The sequence below is a fragment of the Lactuca sativa genome, chromosome 3, assembly GCF_002870075.4.
Source record: "Lactuca sativa cultivar Salinas chromosome 3, Lsat_Salinas_v11, whole genome shotgun sequence".
Classification (NCBI taxonomy): domain Eukaryota; kingdom Viridiplantae; phylum Streptophyta; class Magnoliopsida; order Asterales; family Asteraceae; genus Lactuca; species Lactuca sativa.
Genome location: NC_056625.2, coordinates 208,060,537 through 208,081,887, shown reverse-complemented (window position 1 = coordinate 208,081,887; position 21,351 = coordinate 208,060,537). Strand labels below are relative to the sequence as shown.

At 37.6% G+C, this 21,351-nt stretch overlaps 1 protein-coding gene across 1 annotated transcript; it reads right to left on the bottom strand.

Moving 5' to 3' along the window:
• Positions 1–9,275: 9,275 nt before the first annotated feature.
• On the bottom strand, positions 9,276–9,998 carry LOC111877555 (uncharacterized). Its single transcript, XM_023874069.2, has one exon. It carries the CDS (start codon positions 9,996–9,998, stop codon positions 9,276–9,278), a length of 723 nt encoding a protein of 240 aa, XP_023729837.2.
• Between the last annotated feature and the right edge of the window lie 11,353 nt (positions 9,999–21,351).

Below are 21,351 nucleotides of genomic sequence, written 5' to 3'. Positions count from 1 at the left end.
ATCGGACCGATGTCCGGAAACTGCATCGGACCGAAGTCCGGAACTAACCAAGCATAGCATAGCATAAATATATCAACTAGCATAAACACATATACTACATACTGCATCGGGTCGTAGCCCGGAACACATAACACATAAATCCTATTTTGAGCCACAAAGGCATCAGACATACTAACTACTGCATCGGACCGAAGTCCGAAAACTGCTGCTAACTAAACGGGCCGACATCGTGGCTGTAGACCCGTTTCTACTAGAGGGAAACTCACCTTGTAATCTGGATGATGAATGAACTGCTCGGGAAAGTTTCTATTGCTACTCCGATATCTCCCCGGCTACAACTTCCATAAATACACTCAATCAATCACTGATAACTATACTGAGGGTAAAATGACTATTTTACCCCTGGTCAAAGTCAACCTCTTGGTCAAAGTCAACATATAGTTGACCTGACTCGTCGAGTTGGGCCACCAACTCATCGAGTCCTTACTCTTACTTTCTCACTTCTGCTCGCTACTACTCGTTGATTTTGGCATTGACTCGACGAGTTCCTCTTCGATACTAACACTCAGTCAATCTGCATTTGACTCGCCGAGTTGTATGAACAATTCGTCAAGGCCTCCTTCAACACACGAACACTCTGGCTGTGCCTCGCCGAGTTTTATGAACAACTCATTGAGTCTGTTCTTGAGGTATGAAGATTGCCTTGGACTCGCCGAGTCAGGGCATTAACTCGCCGAGTCCCTCCATGAATGAGTGTGATCTCCGACTCACTGAGTCCACCTATAATTCACTGGTTCCACTCGCCATAACACATAAAAGGTGAAGAAATCGGGGACTCGCGAATCAACTCGCTGAGTCTGAAGAACAACTCGCCGATTCGGTTGCATGCAACACTACTCAGATGATTTTGCTCAAATCCAATGCATACAGCTTATAGATCTGGTTTCATAAAGCTTGGTTACCACGTAAAGTTTCCAACTTTATGAGTATATATGCATGAAAAGGGATTTAAAGGCTCAAAAGACACTTAAAGGAGTAGATCTAGGGCTTTCTTGCAAAGTGGCTCCATAAAGGTGTTAGATCTACGTCTTTGGGACTGAAACATGACTAGACCCGAAGGCCAATCACCCCAATGTGATCTCTCTACTATAAACAAGCTAAGAAATGGATAGAATGGCCTAAATGTAATTTAGTAAAGGAGAATCAATTATATAACATAGGAAATCCGATTATTACCTCAATGAACTCTACAATGGATGCAAGCTCTTGGATCTCCTTCTACTCCCTTGGATCTAGCTTCCTTCTTCTCTTCAAAACTTCAAGATTCACACAATAAATGCTCAAAATGCTCAAGGAATGATTAGGGTTTGCTAAATGATGCTCTTAGGGTGAAGGAGACAAGGTTGGGGCTCATAACATGGTTTAAATAGGGTGTGAAACCCGGGGATTTAGGGTTTCATCCAGACTGATGGACTCGCCGAGTCCAGGATATGGACTCGCCAAGTCGCCAACTTAAACGTGCTCGAAATCCCGTCTCTACTCGACGATTCGGGCTACTGACTCATCGAGTCCCTCTTGAAACTCGAAGAAATAATAATAATAAATGACATACCAGAATCGGGGCGTCACATAAGATGTTTCTAAAATCAAGCTACGTGTAGTTATTCATGACTTCTAGGAAGTCTTGGATAATTTAAATATGTATATCTGATGATATAATAGGTCAAGCAATATTCCAATTAATACAGTGATCTTTTAGTTAATGCTACTTAAAACATTGGAATAATGCAAGGCTAAAAGAATCACCTTGTATGATCCAGGAGGCCCATGTTTTATGGACTAAACACCTTTAAGCCTAAGAAATCTACTAAAGTTCACAAAGATGGATCTTGTTTCTTTTGTGAAGAAACTGGGCACTGTGAGAGGATTTACTCCTCTTATTTGGAAAGAAAGTCTGGAAGAGACTAGTACTTGTTGTATCTACTAAATAGAACTCATATTTTTCATATAACACTTAGGTACTTGGTACTTAAATGTTAGTCTAATATTTGTAAATGTCTTGCATATATTTACTGAAGAGTAGCAGCTGAGCACAATCAAGTTGAAACTACACTCTCGGAGTTTAGTTTATTATTTATGCTTAGAACATAAATTACTTGTAATGTAAAAAAAATTTGGAACAATATGTGTTTGAATTTTAGCATGTCTAAATTTATGTCTCAGTTATTTTATTCAAATTGTTGATAATTTACTCAATCGTTTTTCATAACGATATTATTCATATTCTGAAATGATTAACTTCTATTTATGAGACTAGATCTCTTAATAGAATTGTGAAGTAAATATCAACATTTCGTAAATAAAATTAAGTTCTATATGAAAGCACTTTTGAATTAAACTTGTTTTAAATCAAACTCATCCTTGACATTGTTATCCTTATTATATAAATGACATTCACATATTCCAACTTCAAGAAAAGGATCTTTGAAGGACAATAATGTAGTTTATTTGACATATGTGAACTTTATTTATATGTAAAGGATTGCTAATGATATTTTCACTAAGGTGTAGAGAAAATAATTAAGTAACTATACACTTTGGAATATGACTTCCTTTTCTAATGAATGTCTGAGATTAATCACATGATACCAAATCAACTTTATAAACAACTATAGTAGTTTTAATTATATTTTATGTGGTAAAGCATAATTGTGAAATCTTGTTGAAGATTTCAAAAGTTGAGATACAAACCAGTAAGAACCATCTAAGGCCAAAATGATAATAAAGGATGAATTAAATCTTACTCGGTATGATTTACTTTCTAATCGATAGAAATACCCTCCTTTAATCGTTTTGGGATAATATTTCAATCAATATTAATTGTACCTTGAGTACAAACACCAACTAATAAGTAGATTAAACACTTTATAGGGTTGAGTATGGAAGGGCTCCATCCTCATCTTACTGTTTTATGGATTTGAAGCCGATGTTGGACTAAAGCTTCTAAACCCAAAATCTACTAAGTACATATTTGTATGATACTCTAAATGTGGCTTAGATTATTTTATGCAAACCCACCATGAATAAGTTCTTTTTATTGACGTGAAAGCTAAGTTAGTAGAAGGCAAGCTTCTAATGACAAAGCAAGTGGGAGGTACATGGAACTTGAAGCAGCTCAAGAGCCATAAACTTATGTAGTAATAGTTGGCACTAGTTTTAACAAGGATTGTTAAACTTGAATAATAGTTATTCATAAACACAAATTGTTTGCATTAATGGTAGAATTCATTTATGACTTGAGAAAGGTGGAGTCTATCATTAATGAGCTCTTATTGATGGTTTCTGGAAAAATCCATCAAATACCAAGATGTTATGTCAGATCTCGAATATGATAAATGACTTCGAGTCATGAAAATGAGAGGTAATCTATGTATAAGAATCAAATATGGGCTTGATTAAAATTTATCCTTATAGCAAGGCTAAATGAATAAATAATTCTACAAGAATGAATAAATTACATTGATAACCATACACATTTAAAGCAAGACTTGTAGTAAAAGGATTTTCTCATAATCATGTCATTGACTATGGTCCTCATCATACTCATGACATTGACTGTGATAAAAAAATTTCCACATGTAGCTATGACTAGATCAATAAGGATATTGATTACTATAAATTCATATTCTTAATATGAGATATAGCAAAAGGATTTCAAGAAAGACCGCTTTTCTTAATAGACATCTACTGGAAGATATCTATATAGATTAGCATGGACGTTTTCTTAATCCATGTTATCCTAACAAAATGTGTAGAGCTTAAGATCCACTTGTAGATATAAAGCAAACATCTCAATGTTGCAATCATCATTTTATGTAAAATAACATGGTATGTTTTTATATCAAAATGAATAGAACATGTGTGTTTAATAAGAACTAGTGGGAGCATAGTGAAATTCCTAATCTTGTATGAGTGAGACATACTTAATCATTTGAAATCACATTCAGACTAAGAAAGGTCATTTTCACCTTGACTCGGAAAGTGTTTCTAAAATGAAAGACTTAGGAAGGAGAAGATACATTCTTGGAATGTAAATCTATAAGGGATAGGTAAAAAGAATATTAAAAGGTTTCATGTCCTTATATATGCGATAACAATATCTTGAAAGGGATCAAGACACAAGATTCTTTTGGAGAATTCTTGCATTTTCATATGGCACCATTTTGAGCTAGCCTCAAAAGTACATAGCTCATAGGATTGAACTAGATGAAATGATTTATATTCTATTTGCTTGGCAAATGAATTCATCATTTACGCATGCACATGACATGGTATTTGATCATGTTGTAAGCATGTCATAGGATACTAATTGAATACATGGTTAAGTCATTGGATGACTAGGAGAGCATTCTAAGAGTACTTTAGAAGAACTAAGAGAATGCATATGAGACAATCAGTTTAGAAATGATCTTTATGGAAAGAGCTACACAAGATGTTAATTTCTAAACATATATAAATAATTATGAATTATAATTGGATTTGACTTCATTATGGAATAAAAGCTAAGTTTTGTTAGAATGAGGTCCAAGAAAAATATAATGACACAATCAACTACAAAATAAGAATACACTGCTTTAGAAGTTGAATTCAAATATGATTGGATGAATGAGATCATTGAAAAACTATGTTGATCTCTGCCATTCGTGGATTGCATAGAAATCTTTGTGACTTCGAGAGTATACTTAATCAAGCTAAGTGGCTCTATGTCATGAAATAGCACCAATCATATTCTCTAAGATATTTAACTATACCTACAGTAAAGTTAAGTATGGAGATGATAGTATTCATAGAATTCACACATATTAAATTTTTTCATATGCATTAATAAAGTCATTCTTTTTGGAGCTAAGAATGAATGGTCACACTTCAATTATAAGACTATATTATTCTAGAAATGGATTTTGAGTTGGATTTAGTATTTTGATATTAGAACATTATAACAACAACTATTAGATAATGTTATGATATATTAGGATATAGTCATCACATTAATACTTGTTGTGTTCTATATTAACAGGTTTAATCCATGAATAATATTATTATTCCAAAGGTTCATACTCGGTTATTATTGTGGGATCAATTATAAAGTAAGACTAATATGAATTGGATTGGTTGGCTGTCACTAGATTAAAGTAGGCAAGTGGTTGTAACCAAGTTTCAGAGGTACTTGTCAGAGAACTAGCATTGAACTGACCCGCATCGAGATCATCTCATGGATCACTATCGTGAATGATACTTGATTAAAAGGTACTATGTATGTATCCTTAATACCTAAGATACATAGTGGGAGTTAAGTGTAGGGAGTACTATGCTTTGAAACTGTCAAATGTTGTTCCTTAACCCGACAGTTATAAAAGCCATTTTAGGTATGGTGTGAACTACACAAGAGGCTTATGTAGTCAAGATGGGATTTGTTCCTCTTATGTGTTGAGAGTTTGGAATCTAAGGCGCCTTACCAAAAGTTGAACAACCAATGAGATTGATTGTGATCCGTATCTTATGTTCAATGTGATGTTTGTAGCAAAGGGATAACTCATAATCTTACCTTATACACCAATTTTAGCTTTGAGCTTTTGGGGAATTGGGCGTTGATAAAATGGCACAAACAGTTGTATGGTCTTGGGGGCAGTGAAATGTTGCTAGGCGTTCACCACTGTCTATATCAGTCTAATATAAGTCTTGCACATGTGGGAGATTGAAAGATCTAGTATGCTCAAGATTCATATTAAAGTGATATTGCTAAATAACATATGATACTAATGACTCACACTAACAAAAACTTGATACAATTGATTATTTATTAGAAATTGATTTTAATAAATATTCAATAAAACTCTTATAATTAAATTGGAAATTATTTATTTCATGGAAATAATAATTTTCATTAGCAAGTAACATAATATATCATATGGTATGATTTATTAAGTCATGTAGAAATTTTTGGACTAGTTGAATCCTTTTGTCTTTTTCCTAAAAGACAGGGTTTATATTTTATTAACGAGTTTATAAAAGTTTGACTTTCTTTCTTCTTTTTATGTATAATTTTGAAATTTGCATGAAAGGAAGAGAAGTATAGCTTTTCCATTAGTTTATTCAAAAGAAATCATGCTTTAGAAGCATGCTTGGACATAGTTATGACAATGGGACATTTTTGTCTAAAGTGGAAGTACCTAATGGGTAAAGACTTTGTTTTAAGACACTATATAATGTGGCTTGCATTCTTGAATGGTTTGCCCCATTCTTCTTGCTTATGGTCGAGAGCATTCTTCCCTCTCCTCCTCTCTTCTCTTGTTTTGAACACTTAAAGATTTGTTTCTTGCATTTGCTCTCTTTGAACGATACTTGGGTTTGATTCAAAGCTTAAGAGTTTAAGTGTTTTGGACTAGCATCTACATCAAGTTAATTTATTGTTGGTGTCTCAAAGGTTCCACATTCTTCATCAACTTCCAAGCCTCCCGAGAGAACCCAAAGAACTACAAAAGTTGTTATTTCTTAATCATTCTATGATTGGTATTTTAATCTTTCTATAACTTGCAAGAAGATCCTTGGTGGGTATAAAATGTTTTTGTTATTTCAAAATATTAAGTCTTCCGTTGCCATATTATTAAAGTTGTTTGAAACTAATTTTGAACTAAAACCTGACAATCTTATGGGGTGTTGCGAGGTAAAATCACTAAGCTTTGTGCTTACCCAGCTGTTTAATGTTTTTGGTATCATCGGTTATCATGGGAAAGCGCAGGCAACAGTGTACATATTCATCAGAAGCAAGGAAGATTATGTACTTTAATATTACACTAGTTTTCAATAAATGTACTTGGAATAAACAGTTTTCTTAATAATGGATTTACAATTGGGAAGTTTTACTTTTATAAAATGAAACTTTTTGGTTGGGAAAATGGGATGGTACAAGTTGGTATCAGAGTCATGGTTTAAGCGAATTGGAGGAACACTTTTGTCAATCCAGCCTCAAACAAGGATCCGATAGTTTTCACAAAACATTTTTTAAAAAGAGTTTATTATAAAATGGTTGGTTAGGAACATAGGATCAGTCTCTCTTCATTTTCTTGTTTGATTGTTGGCTTGGGATCAGGAATGTGGACCTTGACTTAACTTTAGTTTTACAGGAATATGTGGTGTATACAGTCATTCAGAGCCCAAACATGAAAGTTCTTCCCAAAATACCCATACTTGTTATGTTTGTTGAGTTTTGATTTTCTAATATGTGGATTATTGGAAAAGCATGATAGTAGATAAGGTTGTTTTAGAAACTTTTGGATGGATTTGTCCGAGTTCGGTATTTCCTTATAATATAGGAAGTTTCATTCTATATGTTACTTGATTTTTGTGATTTCTATGTGTATATGGTCAAGATTGAATAGCCTTAGAATGGTCGACTTAGCCTTACTTCCTTTTCCTTGTTTGGGTGTGGACTTAGGGCAGAGTCGATTATTTGACAGTCTATTTGATCTCGTATTGTGCACATCATTCTTCATTCCATGCCACCAGTAAGCCTCATGAAGATCCCGATACATTTTAGTAGCACTAGGATGGATAGAAAATTTTGACTTATGAGACTCATCCATTAGGGTTTTCCGATTTCCCCCGGTATATGGAACCCAAACCCTACCATAGCGAGTCAGCAAACCCCACCCGTCTCATTCCATCTTAGGCAACTCTTTCCCAATCTTCTCACGCTTGATGTTTTCCTCCAGTATTGCCGTCTTTTAGGTGTCCCGGATTAGATCTAACAAAGACGACACCATCGTGATCCGGAGACACTTAGCTCGAATCGGTTCGGCAGATTGTTTACGACTGAGAGCATCAGCTACCACATTAGCTTTACCGGGGTGGTAGTGAATTTCACAATCATAATCTTTTACCACATCCAACCATCGGATCTGCCTCATATTCAAATCCCGTTGCTCGAACAAATATTTCAGACTCTTATGGTCAGTGTATATGATAAACTTCACTCCATAGAGATAGTGTCTCCAAATCTTAAGAGCGAAAAAAACATCCCCAAGCTCCAAATCATGAGTGGGGTAGTTTCGTTCGTGGGGTTTCAGCTGTCAGGAGGCATAGGCTATCACCCTATCTTGTTGCATTAACACGGCACCAAGACCTTGAAGCGATGCATCACAGTAAACCACCATATCCTCAACCCCATCAGGTAAGGCCAAAATCGGAGCATCACACAATCGTTTCCTTAACTCATCAAACGCTAGCTGCTACTCCGGGCCCCAAACAAAAATCATTGATTTCTTGGTCAATCGGGTGAGTCGTAAGGCGATTTTAGAGAAATTTTCAATGAACCTGCGGTAATAACCGGCTAAACCCAAGAAACTGCGAATTTCAGAAGGTGTTTTCGGAATCTTCCATTGTTTAACCGCATCAACCTTGGCTTGATCGACCTTAATACCGTGTTTTTTTACCACATGCCCCAAGAACTGAACTTCTTCCAACCAAAATTCACACTTTGAGAATTTAGCATAAAGCCTTTCTCTTGCCAGAGTTTCCAGAATCTCCCGAAGGTGTTGTTGATGCTCCTCTTTGCTCTTAGAATAGACTAAGATATCATCTATGAACACTATGACCGAACGGTCAAGCATCAGGCTACACACCCGGTTCATGAGATCGATAAACGCTGCGGGTGCATTGGTGAGCCCAAAAGGCATCACCACGAATTCAAAGTGCCCATATCAAGTACGGAATGTTGTTTTCTCAATGTCTTCTTCACGAACCCGCATCTGATGGTAACCGGAACGTAAATCAATCTTGGAAAACCAAGATGCTCCCTGAAGCTGATTGAAAAGATCGTCAATACGTGGCAACGGGTACCTATTCTTTATCGTGCGCTTGTTTAGCTCCCTATAATCAATACACATTCGCTGGGATCCATCTTTCTTCTTCACAAAGAGAATAGGAGCATCCCAAGGTGAGCAGCTTAGCGGTATAAACCCTTTATCACTTAGTTCTTGAAGTTGATCTTGGAGCTCTTTCATTTCAGGTGGTGCCAAGCGGTAAGGAGATTTCGCTACCGGAGTCGCACCTAGCACCAAATCAATGTGAAACTCCTCTTGCCGAATAGGTGGCAAGCCAAGGAGTTCCTCCGGAAAGACATCACTGAAGTCGGAAACGATAGGAACGTCGTCTAGTGCTATAGCAGAAGAGCAAGAAGCCATAGCCAGGCGGGGAATGTCCCCCTGAATAATAAGTTATCCACCTCTAGGGTTTCGAACACGAACTTGCTTCTTACCACAATGGATTTCCGCATCAAACGCATCAAGCCAATCCATGCCTACGATAATGCAGAGCTCTCGCATCGCACTAGGGATAAGATCAATGGGGAATTCAACACCAGAAAACTTGAAAGTGTAACCCCGATAAACATCGGTGACATAAATAGTGCGGTTGTCAGCAACATCGACAACCATTGGGTGAGCCAATTTTCCGATACTATGCCCCAAACGATTAATAAACGTGTGAGATACAAAAGAATGGGTAGCACCGCTATCAAACATAACAACATCAAGCTCGGTATCTAGCAAATAAGTGCCTGCCACTGTTGTTGTAATCACCGGCTCCTCCACAGTCATCTGGTGAGCACGACCTCGTGTCACCATAGTGGTTCCCTTAGAGGACGATGCAATTGCAGGATTTGTACCCCCGTCTCCTTTACCAGTCTTCAACTTCGGGCATTCGAGCTTCTTGTGTCCCGTCTCGTTGCAGTGATAGCAGACGGGAACTGCAGAAGTAATATAAGGTACTGCACTCGTAGGGGGATCCCTACAATTCTTCCAATTATGCCCTGGCTTTTTGCAGTTGTAGCATATCAACAGATTTTTCTCGCCCTGAAGACGTCCTATACTCATACCTTGACTTACTACCCTGCTTTTGCTTTTTCTGGGCATCTCTGGATGTCTTGGAAGAGGTGTCATTGGCCTTCCTCTTGGACTGGGTCTGCAACTCAATTTCCCTCCTCCTTGCTACATTCATGATCGCAGATAAAGTCGAGAACTCCTGCATGCTAACGAATTCCCGAATCTCGGTACGTAGGATGGCCATGTACCGGCTGACAAACTAGGCCTCGTTCCCAGGAAACGAGGGGCAAAAAGATAGCATCTCCAAGAACTTTGCGTTCAGGTCACTAACGGACTCGGTAGTCTGCTGTAAGGCCATGAACTCTTGTTGCATCCGCTGCTGCTCCACCTTAGGCACATATTGTGCCTCGAACCTCTCCACAAATTGGGCCCAAGACATGGCCCTCACTTCTTCTTCGTTCAATAGAGCGGTGATGGTGTTCCACCATGTCTTTCCCCTTTTTCACAGCTGATTCATGGCGATCACTGCTTTGTACTGGTCCGGACACCCAACACTTATGAAGGCGCCCTCAACATCTGACACCCAGGGCTTAGCAGCAACTGGGTCGGATTCACCATTCCAAAGAGGAGGGCTACACTTGTTGAACTTCTCGAAGTAGTATGCCGAATCCTGAACAGGCAGAGCCAATAACGCTTCCCCGGGAATAGCCGCGAGGCGCTCATCCAGAAGAGCACTGAATTGGTTGATTATGTCTTTGGTCACACCCGGGATTAGTTCGTTGAAACCGTTATTGAATCCCTCAGCGACAATATCCCTAACTTGCTCCATTTGGAGCTGATTAAGTCGAGCAGGCGGAGCCATTGGTATCCACAGAAGAAGGAAAATCTTAGAAACAATTCAGCCTAGATATTTTTCTAGGAAGACAAAACACTCTGCTTGCCGAAAATTTTTCAACCTTGCCCCGACTTGAAACCGGCACCGATGTTTCAAATAGTAGGGACCCTTCTACTACCTTCCACACAAGTTCCAATTTCGCATTCGCGTCTAGTTTCAAAATTTCTAGTTCACTCTAGTCGTTAATTTTACAACTCTCTCACATGTTAACACTAACTAAGTGTGTATTCTAATATTTTAAGGCTAGTAGAATCCAATTCATAGTCAACAATTTAACATAAACATTTAACATAAGAAATAAGGCTTACTTGGCTGGCTGACTGGCACACCGCGACATCTTCCACTACTAGTCTTCAGAAGGTTTGAAAAATATTTTAAAAAGAAAATAAACTCTTATAGAGCCTCAAATTTGAGTCTAGAACATCCACAAGAATGCCTAGTTCCCTCAAACTGTGGCTCTGATACCAACTTGTGACACCCAAATTTTTTTTTTGCAAAAATTTTAAACTTTTAAAACCCATCTTACATTAAATTAAAACAACTGAAATAGTCATAACATAATCCATCTACTTAACAATCTTATAAAATAAGTGCGGAAGTAATAATATTAATAATGTCCCAACAAAAATAACTAGTAGTGATGTCCCGGTGCTCCATGTCAAGCCCTAGCCTCTTTAATCTTAACACCTGAAAAGTTATAAGGGAAACCGTCAGCACAAAGCTTAGTGAATTCAAACACATACATTGTACTAACATTGTTATTTACTAACCCTAATCCATTTTCCAATTATAGTTTTATAATAAGGGCAAAGAATGAATCAACGCCAATAATACAAGAAGGACTTGTAGGTTTGAGCCGCACCGGGAAGATCCCGTATCACTTGGCCCTAATCACCGCACCTCATGATGAGTATTACGTTGGTGATCTTACCTACCCACCGCACCGGTAAATCCGTATCCTTTGGTGGTGTCCCCATATCCATGATTAGTTACATACAGTGCACATGTACGAATTAAAACAATACTTATATAGCATGCTTTTATAATAAATTCAAATAATCACACACGAGCTAACTAGCAAACACAATCATCAATACAACGGTGTGAGAGAACTCACCTTGAGTGAGTAGTAAGGATAGCTAAGAATCAAATAATGCTACCAAGCTTGAGCAAACTTCAAAACCTCACCTAAGAAGGACTAAAGGTTAGAAAGGAGAAGTAATGAAGCTATGAGTTGAGAAAAGAGTAATCACAGCAAGGTCTCTAAAACAGACCTGCTGTTTAAAATGGATTTACTCCAAAATCTAAAACAGAAACATAGCTTTAACTAAATTTTATAGGAAACTATGATTGCTCAGGATTCCACAACTATAAAGAACTCATTCTAACTCCAAAAGATGAATTAAATATGAATTTTACAAAATGGTGTATCACTTCTATCTCCAACAATACAGTCAAGTGATGTTGGCCAATTCTACCTAACGTGTGAGTAGAATTCGTCCAAACCAAAATTAATAGAAGTAAAGGACATACAAATGAAAGTCTCAGAGTTAGAATTGAATGAAAATCATCTCCCAAACTCCAGATATAAAATTCACATTGTAGACAATCACAGCATTAGCAATAGCTGGTGACTGCCCACTGATCTGGAGTGTGGATCTATTCTAACCAATTTATAATTGGAAATAACACCCCATCTTCTCCAGATCTTAAATTCATGATATAAGGAACATATATAAACTTGGAATCACTCTGGATCCTTTTCCAAGCCTTAGAAATGATGAAAACAAAATGACATATCAGAACAGACCCGGATTAGACCTAACAGCAAAGATGCCATTCTTTCCCATAGATAAATTCCTTATCAGTGAGGTCAGCCTTCTTAAGAAAGTTAGCCAACTCAATTTTAGAAGTTTTGGAACTGGTTTGGGGTCGGTTTGAGTTCTAGATCTCAGGATATGAGTTTTACAAAATGACTACAGATCTGATGGAAAACAGAATCGTAGCCACCCGTGATTCCTTTTTGGCTTATCCATCCTTCTCCCTTTGAAACACATTTTAAGATGTGTTCATCATCCCAATTTAGTCCCCATGATCATGGTGGTACTAAAAAGGGTTAGGTATCATTAGGATTTCATTTTGCCACAAGATTGTAATAACAATCAACATGAAAATGAACATAAAGCACATAAAATCACCATTCTCCCTTTTAGGGTTTCCATGATCTTTTGCCACATGTAATCTAGATCCATCATCCACCATATATGGGGTGAAGATAGGACCTTGAGATGATGTATAACATACAATTACAAATCAAATAAGAAGGAGAAGAAGTGAAGATGAAATCATAAAACTAGAACAAGGTTATGAATCAAGTTGTAAGAAATCATAAGGAGGTTCATACCAATATGAATCAAGGCTGGAAATGAACAAGAATTAAGCTCCAAACAACATCCCCTTGGATGCTCTTGATCCCAAAGAGATAGAGGAAGATTTTAGAGAGAGAGAGGGAAGGTTTAGAGTGTTTTTCTTGTGTGTGTTCCAAATGACTCAATTAACACATTAAGTACTATTTACTAGATGGACTTTGCAAATAGGCCCATAGTCCATGGACTTCAATAAAAGGAGTTTACAAGATGATCAAAAGAGTCCAATAACATAAGAAATCAGACATTGGTTAAATAAATTAACCCAAGGTTACAAGGATAATTAAATTAAAATAACCAAACGTACCGTGAAAAACCGGGGCGTTACAACATATTTGAATTTACTCGCAGTAGGGCATGCGTAGATTTCGAAGACCGATTCAGTCTTCTTGAACCATTGACAGAGGGCAATGACTCCGCCAGTCCCCTTGAAGGACTTCATTTTGCAGTTTGTGAAATCTTTGTAGGAGCACTCTCTCGTGCGCACAGGGATTTCAGCGTGGGTAGAGTCAACAGGGGTTCCACCTCGGCTGTTGTCAGTTGAGTGATATTGAGCCATGGCAGTTGTCACTGCCGCAGCTACTGCAGCATTCAGAGCCGCAATATCGATGACTTGAGGAGGAGGCGGTGGTGGAGGTGGAGGATTACGTCTTGTTGACTTGTGAGGAGGCATCTTTCAGCTATAAGTTTATAAAAACAAACACAATGGTAAGAATCAATTGTAAGCAGGGTGAGAGTGACACATGGACTAAATAGCCATAGTCCAACAGTTGAATGAGCGTACAAATTGAGATCACAATAGGGAAGAATAATAGGAAAAACACAAGTGTAAAGATTTTCCCGCATAATAAATAAGAAGGAGAAGAAGTGAAGATGAAATCATAAAACTAGAACAAGGTTATGAATCAAGTTGTAAGAAATGATAAGGAGGTTCATACCAATATGAATCAAGGCTGGAAATGAACAAGAATTAAGCTCCAAACAACATCCCCTTGGATGCTCTTGATCCCAAAGAGTTAGAGGACGATTTTAGAGAGAGAGAGAGAGAGAGAGAGGGAGGGTTTAGAGTGTTTTCTTGTGTGTGTTCCAAATGACTCAATTAACACAATAAGTACTATTTACTAGATGGACTTTGCAAATAGGCCCATAGTCCATGGACTTCAATAAAAGGAGTTTACAAGATGATCAAAAGAGTCCAATAACATAAGAAATCAGACATTGGTTAAATAAATTAGCCCAAGGTTACAAGGATAATTAAATTAAAATAACCAAACGTACCGTAAAAAACCGGGGCGTTACAACATATTTGACTTTGCTCGCAGTAGGGCATGCACAGATTTCGAAGACCGATTCAGTCTTCTCGAACCATTGAGAGAGGGCAATGACTCCGCCAGTCCCCTTGAAGGACTTCGTTTTGCAGTTTGTGAAATCTTTGTAGGAGCACTCTCTCGTGCGCACAGGGATTTCAGCGTGGGTAGAGTCAACAGGGGTTCCACCTCGGCTGTTGTCAGTTGAGTAATATTGAGCCATGGCATTTGTCACTGCCGCAGCTACTGCAGCATTCAGAGCCGCAATATCGATGACTTGAGGAGGAGGCGGTGGTGGAGGTGGAGTATTACGTCTTGTTGACTTGTGAGGAGGCATCTTTCAGCTATAAGTTTATAAAAACAAACACAATGGTAAGAATCAATTGTAAGCAGGGTGAGAGTGACATATGGACAAAATAGCCATAGTCCAACAGTTGAATGAGCGTACAAATTGAGATCACAATAGGGAATAATAGTAGGAAAAACACAAGTGTAAAGATTTTCCAACAGAATAAATTAGAAGGAGAAGAAGTGAAGATGAAATCATAAAACTAGAACAAGGTTATGAATCAAGTTTTAAGAAATGATAAGGAGGTTCATACCAATATGAATCAAGGCTGGAAATGAACAAGAATTAAGCTCCAAACAACATCCCCTTGGATGCTCTTGATCCTAAAGAGATAGAGGACGATTTTAGAGAGAGAGAGAGGGAAGATTTAGAGTGTTTTTCTTGTGTGTGTTCCAAATGACTCAATTAACACATTAAGTACTATTTACTAGATGGACTTTGCAATTAGGCCCATAGTCCATGGACTTCAATAAAAGGAGTTTACAAGATGATCAAAAGATTCCAATAACATAAGAAATCAGACATTGGTTAAATAAATTAACCCAAGGTTACAAGGATAACTAAATTAAAATAACCAAACGTACCGTGAAAAACCGCGGCGTTACAACATATTTGACTTTGCTCGCAGTAGGGCATGCATAGATTTCGAAGACCGATTCAGTCTTCTCGAACCCTTGAGAGAGGGCAATGACTCCGCCAGTCCCCTTGAAGGACTTCATTTTACAGTTTGTGAAATCTTTGTAGGAGCACTCTCTCGTGCGCACAGGGATTTCAGCATGGGTAGAGTCAACAGGGGTTCCACCTCGGCTGTTGTCAGTTGAGTGATATTGAGCCATGGCAGTTGTCACTGCCGCAACTACTGCAGCATTTAGAGCCACAATATCGATGACTTGAGGAGGAGGCGGTGGTGGATGTGGAGGAGTACGTCTTGTTGACTTGTGAGGAGGCATCTTTCAGCTATAAGTTTATAAAAACAAACACAATGGTAAGAATCAATTGTAAGCAGAGTGAGAGTGACACATGGACTAAATAGCCATAGTCCAACAGTTGAATGAGCGTACAAATTGAGATCACAATAGGGAAGAATAGTAGGAAAAACACAAGTGTAAAGATTTTCCCACAGAATAAATAGCTGTCAATATTACTGGTATTATTGATGTAATAAGTTCAGGGAAAATCGACCTAACAGTAGGTCTTAGATCTTACCATACGGAAAAGTTTGACAACTCCTATATTCCTAGTTAGAGTACTGAAAGTTAGGAATATTTTACAGACAAGTGCTACTTAAAGCCCAGATAATAAAGGCTATTCCTTAATCAAAAGACAAAGATGTACTAGACATCTTCTAACAGCGACGAGAATTCCTTGGGCGAATCCTCATATCTGCCAGTTGACGAACCACTTCTTGGAGGTGTCGTTCGTGAGCCCTCTGGCGAACTCGAAGTTCTACGACTTCGGTGGTTAATTGTTGCTGCAGTGCATCATTGGTTCTCCTCGTCCCTTCGAGTGCTTCTTCCAGATGTTGAATGCGGACGGTGTTAACTCCTGAGTTGGCATCAATTTCCATGACCCGGTCGAGGGCTGCTCGACCTTGCTCAACGTTACGAGAAATTCTACAGACTATGACAGGTAGAGCTCAATCCGCAGAGCCACCTTCGCTAACGTTGTAAAAGCTTCGTTCCCTAAAGTAAGGTAAGGGTTGACCCTATTCGTCGCTCCAGCGATTCAAGTTGTTTACCCACAAGGGTGTGGGACCTGGAAAAACTGGTCGGGGGTTGTTGTTTGGGGCTTCACCTATGGGAGGTAGCTTGTTGACTTCGGGCTCAGAGTCAGATCCATCCGAGAAGCCTTCTGCTTGATGATCATCCAACGGGATTTGGTGCTCATCATCGGACTCTGCTTCGAGCCATCCTGCGTTGCCTTCATTTGGGAAGTACGGGTCGCCATGATGGAATCCAGCCATGATATCTACGCGAGAAAAGGGATAAAGGAATCTTATAAAAATAGACGTACTACTTAAGATAATTATAAGATGATCTTTATCAATTATGTCAATACTTGTGTAGTGTATACGAGTTACATGAAATTAGAGTAGGATAGGCCTTCGAATAGGTAGCCCTAACTCCAAAACCACAACCAAACAAGGACAGGAGGTGAAGCAAAGGTCACAGATTCTTAGACTATAACACCTAATTTCATACAACCTTGGAGTATCCACTTAACGACTATTGACCTATTTTATAACGAACTTTTTAGTTCTCAGATAATTGATTAAAGTAACACAAAATACTCCTATAATATTTTAACTTATGCTCCGATCTAACGTTCTTATTGTAGTAGTGTTGGTAAGTTTTTAGACTTGTTACCATATCACAACCATTCTAGGGCATATGCTAATCACTCCTTGGACCAACATAGTTGATCAGGCTATGCCATTCCCAAGACTGACCATACATCCCCGAGCTCACCTGTGATATCTAACAATCGTAATAATTTTGTTCTTGTCATTGTGACACTGATTTTAGTATGAATGCAGACTTGTATACTTAGTTAAATAATTTAGTATTTAAAGTATAGATTCTTGGTCAGAGTGTTTTAATCCCAAATGGGTTTATAGTTAGTATATCTTTTATGGGTTGATATACTCAATTCACTATAAACCTGGCTCTGATACCAATCTATCACACCCCAAAACCAAGAACGGCGGAAATGTTCTGGGCGGAGGACGTCATGTAAAGTATCACAACACAGTAATAGTAAACAAGTAAACAACATCATCCATTGCATTAAATATATAATTTTAATACAAGCGTGTTCTGTACAGTATAGACACCAAAATGTAAATCAAAATAAAGAGATGAGTCCTGAATGCGCTCCATCTTCTCAAAAGCTGTCTCGGTACCTGTCTACTGATGACCTGAGAATACAAGTTATTTTCACTACTAGAAAACAGGCCTTTAATGACGCGCAAACAATGACATTCGCTGATAGAGGACGCGCATTGGTGCGTGCCCTAAAAAATAATGTCAGTTTTGCAAAATTTGAAGAATAGAGGATACGTATTTGTGCGTGCCCCAAAATTAATGTCCAACAAAAAAAATTAAAAACATGGAAGGCACATAAATTTAAGTGGGCGTCGTGTAGAGATGTCGCTTTATAAAATTTTAATAAGCACGTCCCTCTTTAATGCAACTAAGGGGGGAAACCAAATCCCCAAAAAATTCAAGTAGCCGCCTTCCCCAAAAAATCGAACCTCACAATATCTTTCATGGAGTCGGCGATTGGGAGTCTACGAATCATCAAACTCGAAATGCCAACGATTTTAAGGCTTTTCTTGTCCCCGATATCAAATAAGAACTAGGGTTTTTACTTTTTATGATCTGGACCTCACAAGTTCGCACCCATGAACTAAGGCTTTTATTAGCCAATAGCATTCATTTTCACTGTTGTTGGTTCATCAGCCAATCGCCAACCACTGCTCGCAGCACTTCGCCGTCGTCAGTTTTCTGATTCCGTCGACGATTATGCCAAGAGAAACTATGCCAACAATGTGTCGGAATACAATACTGTCATTGGATCTCTCACTTCTCAAAGAAGGTATGTCTCTCGCCGCTCTTTTTCCATTTCTTACTTAATCAACATCAGCACACCCTTTTTCACTCCTCTCTTTCTCTCTCTACAAACAACCAAGAAGCAGCAGCAACAACACAAGAAAGATGGGTGAAGGAAAAGGCTAGGGTTTTCTGCTCGATTCCACTGTTCACATTGATTTTCTCATCTAAATTTGAACTATTTATGTTGATTTCATCTGTAAGCTAGGGTTATCTGCTTGATTCCTCTATTCACATTGATTTTCTCATGTTTAGCACATGATTGAAGGTTGAAGGAGCCATGCAACACTGGTACATCTACTAATCTTGTTATAATGGCACATACCAGGTATATTCAATTTCTCAACTAGAATATGTGTGTTTGTGTGTGTGTATTGAAGTTAGTTACATGAATTTTGTTCATTTTCTAGATGTTGTTCCTAATTTTTCAAGGCTTCTGGAGCTTATATCTTTCGTCTTAATGCCACATTTCCAATAAAATCTCAAGGGTAGGTCAACCATACTCTTTTGGGGAAGTTATCCACTACTGTTGTTTGTTGCAAGTGACTAACGCTTTCTTTTGTTACAGAAAGCTTTCACTATCGTAAGGGGCCCTCTAATGGATGAAGTGCACCAACAGTTAATCTCCTGGATATATCAGGTCACCCGTGTATACAAGGAGAAGGAACATCCCTTACTGTGACATTTCTCTCTATTTATTATAATCCTAGTCGATCCATGTGAATTTCTTGTTTTAACCTTTATTGGGCATTCTACACAGGAGACTTGAAAGTGGGTTTTGCTTCTAGCCTTGCCACCAGCTACTTGGTTCGACCATCTTTTGGACTTCGCTTCCATTCTAGGTTTTGTTTCTCTCTTTCTCTTGAACACCATATGATTCATCTTTATTATCTTTTATTTTTACATGATTTGAAAGAACGGAGATTGTATATTCCACCTCATTTGATTCTTGCTTCTTTTCAACAAAAATTAGAGTTTCAATTTGGAATCCAGTTCATAAGGTCTGCTTAAATATTAGTCATATTTCGTATTAAACTTTCAATTTTTCAACCCTTTTCACTTTAATCCATCTTCTGGCATTCTCTTCATGTTAATATATTTTGAAGCCCCATGTTTATTCTCATTTCTTCATCATGTCTGGCATCGATCCAGGTAAAGGGCTAGAACCCTAATTTCATTTCTAACTCTGTATTTTGAAAGTTTTTTTAATCAGATGTTGCACCTGTTAGTAAGTCCCTTCTCTTCCAAATATGACTTTAGTTTGTGTCTTTGTTATGTGATTTTGGTAAAACTTTCTCATTTTATGTAGCTACTTATCTTATTTAACTATAGCCTTATTTCTAAATAATATTTGTTTGTTTTTTGGAAGCAGTTATCATGTTAGCTAATTGGAGATTAGGATTAGTCTTAAGAGAGGACAAGACAAGAGAAAACCTTGAATTTAAGGTTCAAGGGAGGATCCCTAGGAAACGAGAGAAAAGAAGTCTGATGTGTCGTTTTGGGGGAATGCGGTGTAACCTTCATCAATCGATGATTCTACCCGTTTTCTAACCGGCGCTTGAAACAAAGCAAGAGTTGGCATTCCATGGTAACGACACTTTTTTTTTCTGTTCTTATCAGCTATGATTACCGCCTCACCGCCCTCCTATACTATTTCTCTCGCTTTTCTTTAATTCCTCTTGATTTCTTCTTTGTTCTTCCTTCATCTTGTGCTCCCGTGTTCTTACTAAGAAGCAAGTTTTGCAAGTTTTTCGGTGATATTAATTCTCAGCAAAATGCACCGTTTTTTCTCTCATCTAATTGCACATAATTACTAGCACATTGAATTTTTCTACAGTCGTCAACCTGATTTTAGAATCTACCGACAAAGAGAATTTGAAAGAAGTCGATTCTAGTTTCAACCGAAGACGGCAGCAACAGATGAGAAGTTCGCTGGAATGATTATTATTTTTTGTATCAAAAAGGTTGTTTATATTGCAGCCATGTTTCAGATTCTGGCTGTTTTTGTTGGACCAAATGTGAGTTACTTGTGTCTGTAGTATATATTTATTTTTGATTTTTGTTATCGTATCAAGTTTTTGATGTTTTTCAGTTGAGAAGTCTTGTGTCCAAACAAGTAGGTCCCACTGAGCAGGTAATCTTAAGCATTTATATATTTTATTTAATTAAAAGTTTTTTTAATTACGTCTTACTTCTAGATAGAAGGGTAAAATGGTCGTTTAATTTTGTTAAGTATGGTTTTACATTGTTTTCAGGGAAAGGCACAAGGGTGCATTACATGCATATGTTCTTTTCCCAGTATTGTTTCACCACTAATTTTCAACCCTCTAACAGGTGATTAATTTTTTAACAATAGTAGCATACATTTTTTTTAATTATTATAACCAAAACAAATGAATTTTATGGTTTTATACAACTTTATTCTTATTTGACAATGCTCCATTTGAGTTTCCTGGTTTTAGTCTTGTGTGTGCTTCATTTGCTGTGGTAAGAAATATATTTTTTTTAATTGATTTTTGACATTTTATTAACCATAATCGGATATAAAAAAATAAGAAAATCTCAGTTTTATGTTGGGTGTTACATAAAAATCACATTCTTTATTCTGTTGTGCATAAGAAAAAAAACTCTAACTACTTTCTATTGAAGGCTAAATGACCATTTTACCCTTTTGTTTGACATTTTATTGACCATAATCGGGTATAAAGAAGAAAAAAGATTTCAGTTTTATGTTGGTTGTTACATCAAAACACATTCTTTATTCCTTGTGCATCAAAAGACCTCAATAACTACCATCTATTAAATGACCATTTTACCCTTTTGTCTAGATGCTTGCGTTCATCCAGAGTGTCATGATCAGGGCCCCACCCCCACCTGTTCCA